The 12,238-nt window shown below is 52.6% G+C and overlaps 1 protein-coding gene across 1 annotated transcript in view; it reads right to left on the bottom strand.

The window, feature by feature from the left end:
- Nucleotides 1-8,721: 8,721 nt before the first annotated feature.
- LOC134341798 (uncharacterized) overlaps nucleotides 8,722-12,238 on the bottom strand; it is a 15,050-nt gene continuing 11,533 nt past the window's right edge. Inside the window, exons 5-6 of the mRNA XM_063039729.1 lie at nucleotides 10,045-10,171; nucleotides 8,722-8,863 (exon numbers count right to left, since the gene is read on the bottom strand). Coding sequence (XP_062895799.1) covers nucleotides 8,796-8,863; nucleotides 10,045-10,171 — 195 coding nt within the window. The 3' untranslated portion in view covers nucleotides 8,722-8,795. The remainder of the gene's footprint in view (nucleotides 8,864-10,044; nucleotides 10,172-12,238) is intronic.

Here is a 12,238-nt window from a genome sequence, read left to right as displayed (position 1 = left end):
ATGTGTGGACGGAGACGGGCTGGTATCTGGCAAAGGTGTACTGGGTAGAAAACGTAGAAAATAGGTGCAGGAGTAGGCCATTCGGCCCTTCGAGCCTGCCCTGCCATTCAGTACGATCATGGCTGGTCATCCAACTCAGAACCCTGCACCAGCCTTCCCTCCATACCCCCTGATCGCTTTAGCCACAAGGGCCATATCTAACTCCCTCTTAAATATAGCCAACGAACTGGCCTCAACTGTTTCCTGTGGCAGAGAATTCCACAGATTCACCACTCTCTGTGTGAAGAAGTTTTTCCTCATCTCGGTCCTAAAAAGCTTCCCCTTTATCCTCAAACTGTGACCCCTCGTTCTGGACTTCCCCAACATCGGGAACAATCTTCCTGCATCTAACCTGTCCAATCCCTTTAGGATTTTATACGTTTCAATAAGATCTCCCATCAATCTTCTACATTCCAACGAGTATAAGCCTAGTCGATCCAGTCTTTCATCATATGAAAGTCCTGCCACCCCAGGAGTCAATCTGGTGAACCTAATTCATTAGTATTCATTTCCAGTTCTCTGGCTGTTGTCTCCATCATCATTTGTCTTTGTCTTTGTCTTCCTCTTCCCTTCAATCTTTCCCTAATTACCGTGTATTCTAACTCCTCTTTCCTCATCACATGTCCAATGAAGTTACGTTGCCTTTTCATGATCTCATACATTATTTCTCTTTTTGTGCTTTGCTCTGTTCATGACATCCTCGTCAGATATTCGTTTCGTCCCTGATATTCTTTGCATCCTCCTCAAAAAAACCACATCTCTGCTGCTTCAATTCGTTTCCTCATGTTACTAGATATTGTCCAACATTCTGAGCCATATAACATAACTGGATAAACGTAACATTTCAGTACTCTGAGGCGGGTTGTCATGCCTAGTTTAGTGTTGGTCAGTATACTCTTCATTCTCGTAAAGGTGTCTTTCGCCATCCCTATTCTTCTTTTGATGTCCAAATCGCACCTGCCATCTGATGTCACCCAGCTTCCTAAGTAGCAAAAGTTCTGTATTTGTTTTATGTCTTCTCCGTTTATTCCCAGCCTGCAGATAGAAATTTCCTTCTTTTTGGATATCGCCATACATTCTGTCTTTTTGCAATTGATAGATGACCCATTTTTGCTCTTTCTTCAACAACTATATCTGTTAAGTTTTGTAGTTCATCCTCCGTACTTGCAATTAACACAGTGTCAACCGCACATCTAAAGTTATTGATGTTTTCACCGCCAACTTTGATTCCCAAGATGTCTGTTATTTTTTGTGATACTGTTTCACTGTACACATTAAACAAATCTAATGGTAGAAAGGAGACGGAAGAAAGCAAATCCTATAGAATATGGGGGGGAGGGGAAGATGGCAGCACGACGCAGCGTGCGCGTCTGCTCCGAAATGATATCGTATTTGTAAGTAGGGGCCGTGCACAATCCTGATTTGCTGGAGACAGCTGTGAGAAGCACGGAGGAACATCTGGAGAAACTTCTGAAATGCCTGCTTCGCTGCTGTTGCTACCGTGCGATCCAGAATCTCCGGAGGGGAAGGCCCCAGATCCTCGGCTTTGCCTATTGCCTGTTGCCGGGGACGGGGTCGAAGCGCCCGGCAGAGACGGTGCTCGGTGTCGGAGGCTCGAAGTTTTCGGACGGACTCGAGTCGGCTGTGGTCGGGTGCTTCCAGGGGGCTGCATCGGCAAGTTTGCGGCGCTGGAAGCTCATGGCAGGGAGAGTTTTTCTTCCTTCTACCGTCTGCCTGAGATGATGGGAGTTTCGAGAGACTTTGAGACTTATTTTTTACCGTGTCCATGGTCTGTTCTTTATCAAATTACGGTATTGCTTTGCACTGTCGTAACTATATATTATAATTATGTGGTTTTTGTCAGTTTTAGTCTTGGTTTGCCTTGTGTTTCTGTCATATCATTCTGGAGGAACAAATTGTGTCATTTCTTAATGCACGCATTACTAAATGACAATAAGGGAGGACTGCGTGTCCTCATAATCTAATCTAATATAAGTCCTTAGATGAAAAAAGTTAAAAGCTTATGTCAAAAAGCCAGAGAAGAATGGTTAAACCAGGAATGTGAGCAATTAGAAAGAATCCCTAATCCATTTCTGGGTGTTTAAATTGTAAGCATGGGAGCTGATGGTCTGTGTTGGTGCCAAGGGAGGTTAGTGAGGTTCTGCACAGGGAGTTAGGTGCTCAGGTGAAGGGTGGGACCTCCAGCGTTGCTACCTGTGCCACGTGCTAGAAACGTTATACGGTACGTGGCTAAAAAGCTGGTGCAGGAGGGACAGGCCGTGAGATTTTGGGATCATTGGGCTCTCTTCCAGGACCCGCACAGACGGGACGGTTTGCCCCTGAACTGGAGGGGGAGGGTTTGTTGATGCTGCACGGTGGGGTTGAAACTGGAGTTGTGGGAGAGGATGGGACACAGAGTGGAGGTGTTAGACCGTACAGGAGCAGAAGTCGGCCATTCGGCCCATCGAGTCTGCCCCGCCATTCAATCCTGGGCTGATCCAATTCTTCCGGTCACCCCCACTCCCCTGCCTTCACCCCATGCCCTTTGACGCCCTGGCGAACCAAGAGCCTATTGATCTCTGCCTTAAACGCACCCAATGACTTGGTCTCCACAGCTGCTAGTGGCAGCAAATCCCACAGATCTGCCACCGTCTGACTGAAGTAATTCCTCCGCGTCTCCGTTCTAAACGGACGTCCTTCAATCCTGGAGTCGTGCCCCCGTGTCCTGGGCTCCCCTTCGGAGGCTGGTGCTGGTAAGGCCTCAAAGCCAGGAACCAGGAGGTCGAGCACGGTGCGACTGATGTCCCGAGCTGTGTATATTTCAATGCACGAATTATTGCAGACAGAACAGAGAAATCTGCAGCCCATTACAGGCCCTTGGGCCCACAATATTGTGCCGACCACGTCACCTACTCTAGAAACTGCCTCGGATTTCCCTACCGCATGGCCCTCTAATTTTCTAAGCTCCACGTACCCAGAGCTCAGGACACCGAGCAGCACCCGGAATGATCATACTGCAGACGTTCGCGAGGGTTTGTTGCAGGAGGGACAGGACTGGCAGCTCCATATGCCGGGGTTCCGACGTCTCAGACACGACAAGAGCGGGAGGGATTAACGAAGGGGGTGGGGAGGTATGCCCTTCCTCCCGTGGTCCAGTCTTCTCTCCTTTTTTGGGGAAAATGTCACGGCAGTGCCCAGTCAGGACTGTCTGGAGAACTCGTCCAGTGAGTCGTTATGGTGGAACTGAGGAGTGAGAAAGGTACGGGCACTGTTCACGGGACTACATTTCAGACCACCCAACAGCCTGAGGGATTTAGAGGAACAAATTTGCAGCGAGATATAACCATATAACAATTACAGCACGGAAACAGGCCATCTCGGCCCTTCTAGTCCGTGCCGAACTCTTACTCTCACCTCGTCCCACCGACCCGCACTTGGCCCATAACCCTCCATTCCTTTCCTGTCTGTATAGCTGTCCAATTTAACTCTAAACGACATCGAACCTGCCTCGACCACTTCTCGTTCCACACAGCCACCACTCTCTGAGTAAAGAAGTTCCCCCTCGTGTCACCCCTAAACTTTTGCCCTTTAACTCTCAACCCACGTCCTCTTGTTTGAATCTCCCCCACTCTCAATGGAAAAAAGCCTATCCACGTCAACTCTATCTATCCCCCTCATAATTTTAAATACCTCTATCAAGTCCCCCCTCGACCTTCTATGCTCCAAAGGATAAAGACCCAACTTGTTCAACCTTTCTCTGTAACTTAGGAGATGAAACCCAGGTAACATTTTAGTAAATCTCCTCTGTACTCTCTCTATTTTATTGACATCTTTCCTATAATTCGGTGACCAGAACTGTACACAATATTCCAAATTTGGCCTTATACAATTGCAACATTACATCCCAACCCCTATACTCAATGGTCTCATTTATAAAGGCCAGCATACCAAAAGCTTTCTTCACCACCCTATCCACATGAGATTCCACCTTCAGGGAACTAGGCACCATTATTCCCAAATCCCCCTGTTCTACTGCATTCTTCAATGCCCTACCATTTACCATGAATGTCCTATTGAGATCGCAGGCTGTTGTAAGATACAGAAGGTTGTTATCGTGGGTGACTTTTCACACATTGAATGGGAGCCTGGGCACACACCCCTCAGCATCAGCGGCTCCACAGTGGAGAGAGTGGAAAACATCAAGTTCCTTGGGGTGCAGATCTCGGACAATCTCACCTGGTCCAGGAACACCACTGGGATGGTGAAACGGGCCCAGCAGAGATTGCACTTTCTGAGGAAGCTTAAACAAGCATCACTCCCCACTAACATCTTGACTACATTCTACAGAGACGTGGTTGAGAGTGTGCTGACCTTTTGCATCACAACCTGGTACTCCAGCTGCAGTTCTGTTGACAAAAAAGCCTTGCAGAGGGTGGTTAGGGGAGCAGGGAAGGTTATTGGGGTCTCCCTACCTTCTGTCCAAGACCTCTTTCAGAGTCGATGCCTCCAGAAGACACGGTACATCATTAAAGACCCCTCACACCCTCTCCATGAATTGTTTGTTCTTCTGCCATCGGGCAAACGTTACAGGAGCATCAAAACTAAAACCACAAGGCTACTAAACAGCTTCCTCCCACAGGCAGTCAGACTGCTAAATAGCTGCTCTACCTGACTCTGCTTTGGACACTTTTAACTTGCACTGGACACTTATAACTGATTTTAACTGACATGTGGCTGTTGTGTTTTACTATTGTTATGTTTATTATTTAGTGTTGAGTTTGTTACGTTATGATTGCACTGCTCCTGGGAAACGCTGTCTCATTCTGCCCTGCAGAGCTGATGTATGGTTAGAATGACAGTAAAGTTCTTTGAATCTTGAATTTGAATTTGAAATGTGTTCAGGGAAGTTTCCTTCATCAGAACGTAGAATTCCCAACGAGAGAGAATGCAACACTTGACCGGCTGTTGGGAAATGAAACAGGGCAGGTGACAGAAATGTGGGTAAGAGAGTATGTTGCATTTCGCAATCATAATGCCACTAGTTTCACAGTAAACGTGCAGGAAGATAGGCCTGGTCCGTGGGTTCAGATTCGAAATTGGAGAAAGGCCATCTCTGATGGTGTCAGAAAGGATCTGGCATGTGTGGACGGAGACGGGCTGGTATCTGGCAAAGGTGTACTGGGTAGAAAACGTAGAAAATAGGTGCAGGAGTAGGCCATTCGGCCCTTCGAGCCTGCCCTGCCATTCAGTACGATCATGGCTGGTCATCCAACTCAGAACCCTGCACCAGCCTTCCCTCCATACCCCCTGATCCCTGTAGCCACAAGGGCCATATCTAACTCCCTCTTAAATATAGCCGATGAACTGGCCTCAACTGTTTCCTGTGGCAGAGAATTCCACAGATTCACCACTCTCTGTGTGAAGAAGTTTTTCCTCATCTCGGTCCTAAAAGGCTTCCCCTCTATCCTCAAACTGTGACCCCTCGTTCTGGACTTCCCCAACATCGGGAACAATCTTCCTGCATCTAGCCTGTCCAATCCCTTTAGGATTTTCTACACTTCAATAAGATCTCCCATCAATCTTCTACATTCCAGAGAGTATAAGCCTAGTCGATCCAGTCTTTCTTCATATGAAAGTCCTGCCATCCCAGGAATCAATCTGGTGAACCTTCTTTGTATTCCCTCTATGGCAAGGATGTCTTTCCTCAGATCAGGGGACCAAAACTCCACACAATACTCCAGGTGTGGTCTCACCAAGGCCTTGTACAACTGCAGTAGTACCTCCCTGCTCCTGTACTCAAATCCTCTTGCTATGAATGCCATAGCAAGAGAATTCGAGGTACGTGGGAGGACTGCAAAACGTGGGAGACATTTTCAGATTTTCAGAGTTTGCATGTGCCCATCAGAATAAAAAGGCCAGGGTTAACAGGTTTAGGGGACCTTGGTTTTGGAGAGAGATTGAGGCCCTGGTTAAGAGGGAAAAGTAGGTGTTTAGCAGGTGGGAACAGACGAGATCCCTGTGGAGTGTAAGAAATGAAACAGAACGCTTAGAGGGAAATGAAGAGGGCCGAAAGAGGGAATGAACCCCGAGCAGACAGGGTGAAGGCGAATCCTGAGAGATTCTGCAGATCGAGGGACAAAACTGAAGATCAGGATGGTCATCCATGCCTGGAGCCGAGAGTCGGGGAGGGGGAGATCTTCAACAGATTCTTCACGCCCGTATTCACTCGGGAGACGGACACAGAGTCCATCGATGTGAGGCCCTGTGGCAGCGAGGTCGAAGGACGTAAGGTACAGGAGCAGAAGCCATTCGGCCCATCGACCCCCCCCCACACCCCTGCCATTTAATCGTGGCTGATCCACATCTCTCTCAGTTCCCATCTCCTGCCTTCTCCCCGTAACCGTCCACACACGGACTAATCAGGAAGCCATCAACCTCCACCCAATGACCTGGCCTCGAGAGCCGCCCGCCAACAGTCTAAACGAGTGTTAATCTATTCTGAGGCTGTGCCCTCTGGTCCCAGACTCTCCCACCAGAGAAGACACCCATTCTGCTGTGGCCTTTCTACATTCCCCAGGTTTCAATGAGATCGCCCACTGCCCATGTTTTAAAAAAAAACTTTCTCTGCTTTTCGTCCTTCTACCAAAGAGTGTGACCACACACTTCCCAACGCTGTGTTGCATCCGCCACTTCTTCGCCCGATCTCCCAATCGGGCCAAGTCCTTCTGCAGCTTCCCCGGCTTTCTCAAAACCGCTTGGCCCTTCACCTATCTCCGTATCGTCTCCAAACCTGGCCACAAAGCCATCAATTCCGTCACCCAAATCATTGCCATGTGCCACGAGAAGAATCGGTCCCAACGCAGACCCCTGTGGAACAGGCAGCCAACCATCCGTCCCACCTCTTTCCACATCCAAATCCCCTTTCCCCATCTCTCCTTCCCATCTACCCCCCTTCTCCATCTTTCTCTCCAACCCTCTCTTTCCCCATCTACCCCTTCTCGAACTCTCTTTCCACATCTACCCCCTTTTTCCAGCTCGCTGTCTCTCCTCCTCTCTCTTTCAGACATCTTTGCACCTTCAAGTCTGTTGACATTGTTTAAATCTTGGTGGACCCCACTCTCCTGGAGAAAACCTGTCACCTCTCACAGTTTAAAATACATCCATAAATTTACCTCTGTAAGGTCACCCCTGCACTCCAGGAAATAAAGTCCCAACCTCTCTCTGTAACTCAGTCCCTTGAGTCCAGGCGACATCCTGGTAAATCTCCCTCTGCACTCTTCCCAGCTCGACGGCATCTTTCCCACAGCAGGGCAACCAAAACCGAACACCATACTCCAAGTGCGGCCTCACCGACGTCTTGCACAACTGTGACATGACCTCCCGTCTCCTGTACTCGGTGCCCTGACTGACGAAGGCCAGTGTGACAAACGTCTTCTTCACCGGCCCGTCTACCTGTGACTCCACTTTCATAGAACTGTGTCCCTGTACCCCGAGGTCTCTCTGTTCTACAACACTCCCCAGGGTTGTTGTCTACCTGTGACTCCACTATCAGAGAACTGTGTCCCTGTACCCCGAGGTCTCTCTGTTCTACAACACTCCCCAGGGTCCCTGTCTACCTGTGACCCCACTTTCAGAGAACTGTGTCCCCGTACCCCGAGGTCTCTCTGTTCTACAACACTCCCCAGGGTCCCTGTCTCCCTGTGACCCCACTTTCAGAGAACTGTGTCCCTGTACCCCGAGGTCTCTCTTCTACAACACTCCCCAGGGTCCCTGTCTACCTGTGACTCCACTTTCAGAGAACTGTGTCCCCCTACCCCGAGGTCCCTCTGTTCTACAACACTCCCCAGGGTCCCTGTCTACCTGTGACCCCACTTTCAGAGAACTGTGTCCCTGTACCCCGAGGTCCCTCTGTTCTACAACACTCCCCAGGGTCCCTGTCTACCTGTGACTCCACATTCAGAGAACTGTGTCCCTGTACCCCGAGGTCTGTCTGTTCTACAACACTCATTCCCTCTCCCTGCACCCCCTCTTTCCATCCCTCCCGTCTCCCTCAGTGGGACACTCACTCTCTGAGGATGGGACGGAGAGCCCCTTTCCCCTCCTCACTCAGCCCCTCTTCCCTCCATGAGCTCTGCCGAACCCTCCCAGCCGCCCCCCCGCCCGCAACACTCGCTCTCTCACCCCCCCAACCTCCCCCATCGCCCGTCCCCCAGCGCACAGCAAGACCCAACACGGATACTCAAAAAGTTCCTCTTTATTGACAGACGGGGCAGATTTTCCAGCTTCCTCGCCAGTTCGCAAGGAGACCAGCCTTCCTTTAGCGGGAGAGCCTGAGACGGGGTGCGATGAAGGAGTGGGGTGCGGGAGGGAGCAGGGGAGTTTTGTATCTGGATGTCGGCCACTCCCCACTGCGCGACGGGTCAGAGGAAGAGAGCTTGTCGGCCACCCAGTGAGAGGCACCCCTGCTCCAAGGAGTCTGGCACCTCCTCTCCTTTCCCAGGATGGGACACCCTCCGTGAGAGAACAGCACCTCCCCCTCCTGCTCCGCTGGCCCGAGCCGCTGTCAAACGGTAAATTTATCCGGAGGGAGCTGGGTGAAGAAATCATTTCCTTGGTTCTCTGTTCCGCCCGCGCCGGTCGGGACGCTGTTGTTCAAAGGCGAGGGTCAGAAATAGGAATCGAGGGGGAGGGTGGGTAGGGGTGGAGGGAGATCGGACAATGAGGAAGGGTGAGGAGGAGAAGTTGGAGGGGGGATACTAGGAACGAGCGTTTCTCTCTGTCTCTGCCAAACACTCACGGACGAGGGCACGAGCATGAATTATCCCTACAATGGAGGCGAGGGGAGGAGGGAGAGAGGGAGGGAGAAGCAATGGTGAGCCAACAGGAGCCAGTCCTCACCTCCGTGCCCACCTTTTATGGGATTTTCCCCAGGGTCGCCTCCCCTTCCCTCTCCCTTCCTCCTTCCTCCCTCCTCCCCCTTATTCACCTCCTCATCTCTTCCCCCACTTTCTCCCTCCTCCCTACTTTCTCCCTCCTCCTTCCCCTCCCTCCCTTCTCCGTCCCTCCTCTCTCCCCCCTTCTCTCCCCTTCCCCCTCTCCCTCCTCTCACCCCTCCCTCCTCTCTCCCCTCCCCCTCTCCCCTTCCCCCCTCTCCCCTTCCCCTCTCTCCTCTCCCCTTCCCCCTCTCCCTTTCCCCCTCCGTCCTCACCCCTCCCCCTCTCACCCCTCCCCCTCTCCCCTTTCCCCCCTCTCCCCTTTCCCCTCTCCCTCCTCTCCCCTTCCTCCTCCCCTCTCCCCCCTTCTCTCCCCTTCCCCCTCTCCCTCCTCTCACCCCTCCCTCCTCTCTCCCCTCCCCCTCTCCCCTTCCCCCCTCTCCCCTTCCCCTCTCTCCTCTCCCCTTCCCCCTCTCCCTTTCCCCCTCCGTCCTCACCCCTCCCCCTCTCACCCCTCCCCCCTCTCCCCTTTCCCCCCTCTCCCCTTCCCCCTCCCCTCTCCCTCCTCTCTCCCCTTCCCCTCCCTCCCTCTTCTCTCCCTCCCTTCTCCCTTTCTCCCTCCCTCCCTCCTCTCTCCCCTTCCCCCCCTCCTCTCTCCCCTTTGCCCTCCCTCCCTACCTCCTCTCTCCCCCTCCCTCCCTCCCTCCTCTCTCCCCCTCCCTCCCTCCTCTCTCCCCCTCCCTCCCTTCCTCCTCTCTCCCCCTCCCTCCCTCCCTCCTCTCTCCCCCTCCCTCCCTACCTCCTCTCTCCCCCTCCCTCCCTCCCTCCTCTCTCCCCCTCCCTCCCTTCCTCCTCTCTCCCCCTCCCTCCCTCCCTCCTCTCTCCCCCTCCCTCCCTCCCTCCTCTCTCCCCCTCCCTCCCTCCCTCCTCTCTCTCCCTCCCTCCCTCCTCTCTCCCTCCCTCCCTCCCTCCCTCCTCTCTCTCCCTCCCTCCCTCCCTCCTCTCTCTCCCTCCCTCCCTCCCTCTCTCCATTTCTCTCTCCCCCCCTCCCCCCCACTGCGCCCCGACCCACCTCTCTTCAGACGCTCCATGGCGCTCTTGCTGCCAGCGTAGGTGGGCCTGATTTCCCGTCCCATCTCCTCGATCACCGACAGCAGATCCGAGTAGGTGCTCTGGGACGGCTGGCTTGGCTTCAGACCCTGACGGGGGTCGGGGGGAAGGGGGAGCGAAGGGGGGGAGGAGGAGTGGAGGTAAGGAGAGGAGGGTTGATGGGAGAGAGGGGTGAATGAGGAAACGGGGTAAAGGCAGGGGGAGAGGATCGGAGTGAGAGGGGGCGAGGCAGCGAGGCAGAGATTCAGGGGCGAGAAGGAGAGGGGAGGGAGGAGAAAGGATAATTAGAGACAGAGTGGAGAGAGAAGGGTGGAAGAGAGGGGGAGAGGGAATGGAGGGGAGGGGTGAGGGGATAGAAGGGGAGGGAGGGGGAAGAGGGGCGAGGGATGGATGGGAGGCAGAGGAGGGGAGAGAAGGATAGGAGGGGAAGTTGGCATCAGGATATCTCTGTACAAACTAATATCCCCTCTCTCACCTCCCTCCCACAAAACATCCGCAATTATGGGGCCGGGGGACTGGAGACTGTTTCGGTGGGGTACAGAGGGTGAGGAGAGAAATGTGTTCAGTCTTGGTTTCCTGTAATCGGGAAGATTTCACAGTGAATGTCAGGACCCCGGGGAGTGTTGTAGAACAGAGGGACCCCGGGGTACGGGGACACCGTTCTCTGAAAGTGGAGTCACAGGTAGACAGGGACCCTGGGGAGTGTTGTAGAACAGAGAGACCCCGGGGTACGGGGACACAGTTCTCTGAAAGTGGAGTCACAGGTAGACAGGCCGGTGAAGAAGACGTTTGTCAGGCCGGCCTTCGTCAGTCAGGGCACCGAGTACAGGAGACGGGAGATCACGTCACAGTTGTACAAGACGTCGGTGAGGCCGCACTTGGAGTACGGTGTTCGGTTTTGGTCGCCCTGCTGTGGGAAAGACGCCGTCGAGCTGGGGAGAGTGCAGAGGGAGATTTACGAGGATGTCGCCGGGACTCGAGGGACTGAGTTTCGGAGAGAGGTCGGGCAGGTTGGGACTTTATTCCCTGAAGCATAGGGGTGACCTTACAGAGGTGCGTAAAACCACGAGGGGCACCGATAGGGTGAATGTGCACAGACTTTTCCCCAGGGTCAGGGAATCAAGAACCAGAGGGCACAGGTTTCAGGTAAGAGGGGTATTTGATGGCTCTGGGTTGCTGCTGCAGTGACTACAGGCCCTGAGCCGTCAAATGCTCCTTAAACGTTAAGCCGTACATTCGCAAAATCATTCTCGTGAATCTCTCTGGACCTTCAAGAATGCCAGAGATAAAATATCAGTCCAACTCTCAGGAAGAAGGTACAGGAGGCTCAGGACCCACACCACCAGGGTCAGGAACAGTTATCACCCCTCAAGAGGAGATTTACCAGGATGCTGCCTGGTTTAGAGAGTATGCATTATGATCAGAGATTAAGGGAGCTAGGGCTTTACTCTTTGGAGAGAAGGAGGATGAGAGGAGACATGATAGAGGTGTACAAGATATTAAAAGGAATAGATAGTGGATAGCCAGCGCCTCTTCCCCAGGGCACCACTGCTCAATACAAGAGGACATGGCTTTAAGGTAAGGGGTGGGAAGTTCAAGGGGGATATTAGAGGAAGGGTTTTTTACTCAGAGAGTGGTTAGTGCGTGGAATGCACTGCCTGAGTCAGTGGTGGAGGCAGATACACTAGTGAAGTTTAAGAGACTACTAGACAGGTATATGGAGGAATTTAATTTGGGGGCTTATATGGGAGGCAGGGTTTGAGGGTCGACACAACATGGTGGGCCGAAGGGCCTGTACTGTGCTGTACTATTCTATGTTCAACAATCAGGAAGGAGGTACAGGAGCCTCAGGACCCACACCACCAGGGTCAGGGACAGTTATCACCCCCTCAACCATCAGGAAGGAGGTACAGGAGCCTCAGGACCCACACCACCAGGTTCAGGGACAGTTATCACCCCTCAACCATCAGGAAGGAGGTACAGGAGCCTCAGGACTCACACCACCAGGTTCAGGAACAGTTATCACCCCTCAACCATCAGGCTCCTGAACCAGAGGGGATAACATCACTTGCCCCATCACTGAAACGTTCCCACAACCTATGGACTCACTTTCAAGGTCCCTTCATCTCACATTCTCGATGTTTATTTATTAAGAT

The sequence above is a fragment of the Mobula hypostoma genome, unplaced genomic scaffold (assembly GCF_963921235.1).
Source record: "Mobula hypostoma unplaced genomic scaffold, sMobHyp1.1 scaffold_66, whole genome shotgun sequence".
Classification (NCBI taxonomy): domain Eukaryota; kingdom Metazoa; phylum Chordata; class Chondrichthyes; order Myliobatiformes; family Myliobatidae; genus Mobula; species Mobula hypostoma.
Note: the sequence above shows the minus strand (reverse complement) of the source record. Positions and strands in the feature narration are given on the sequence as shown.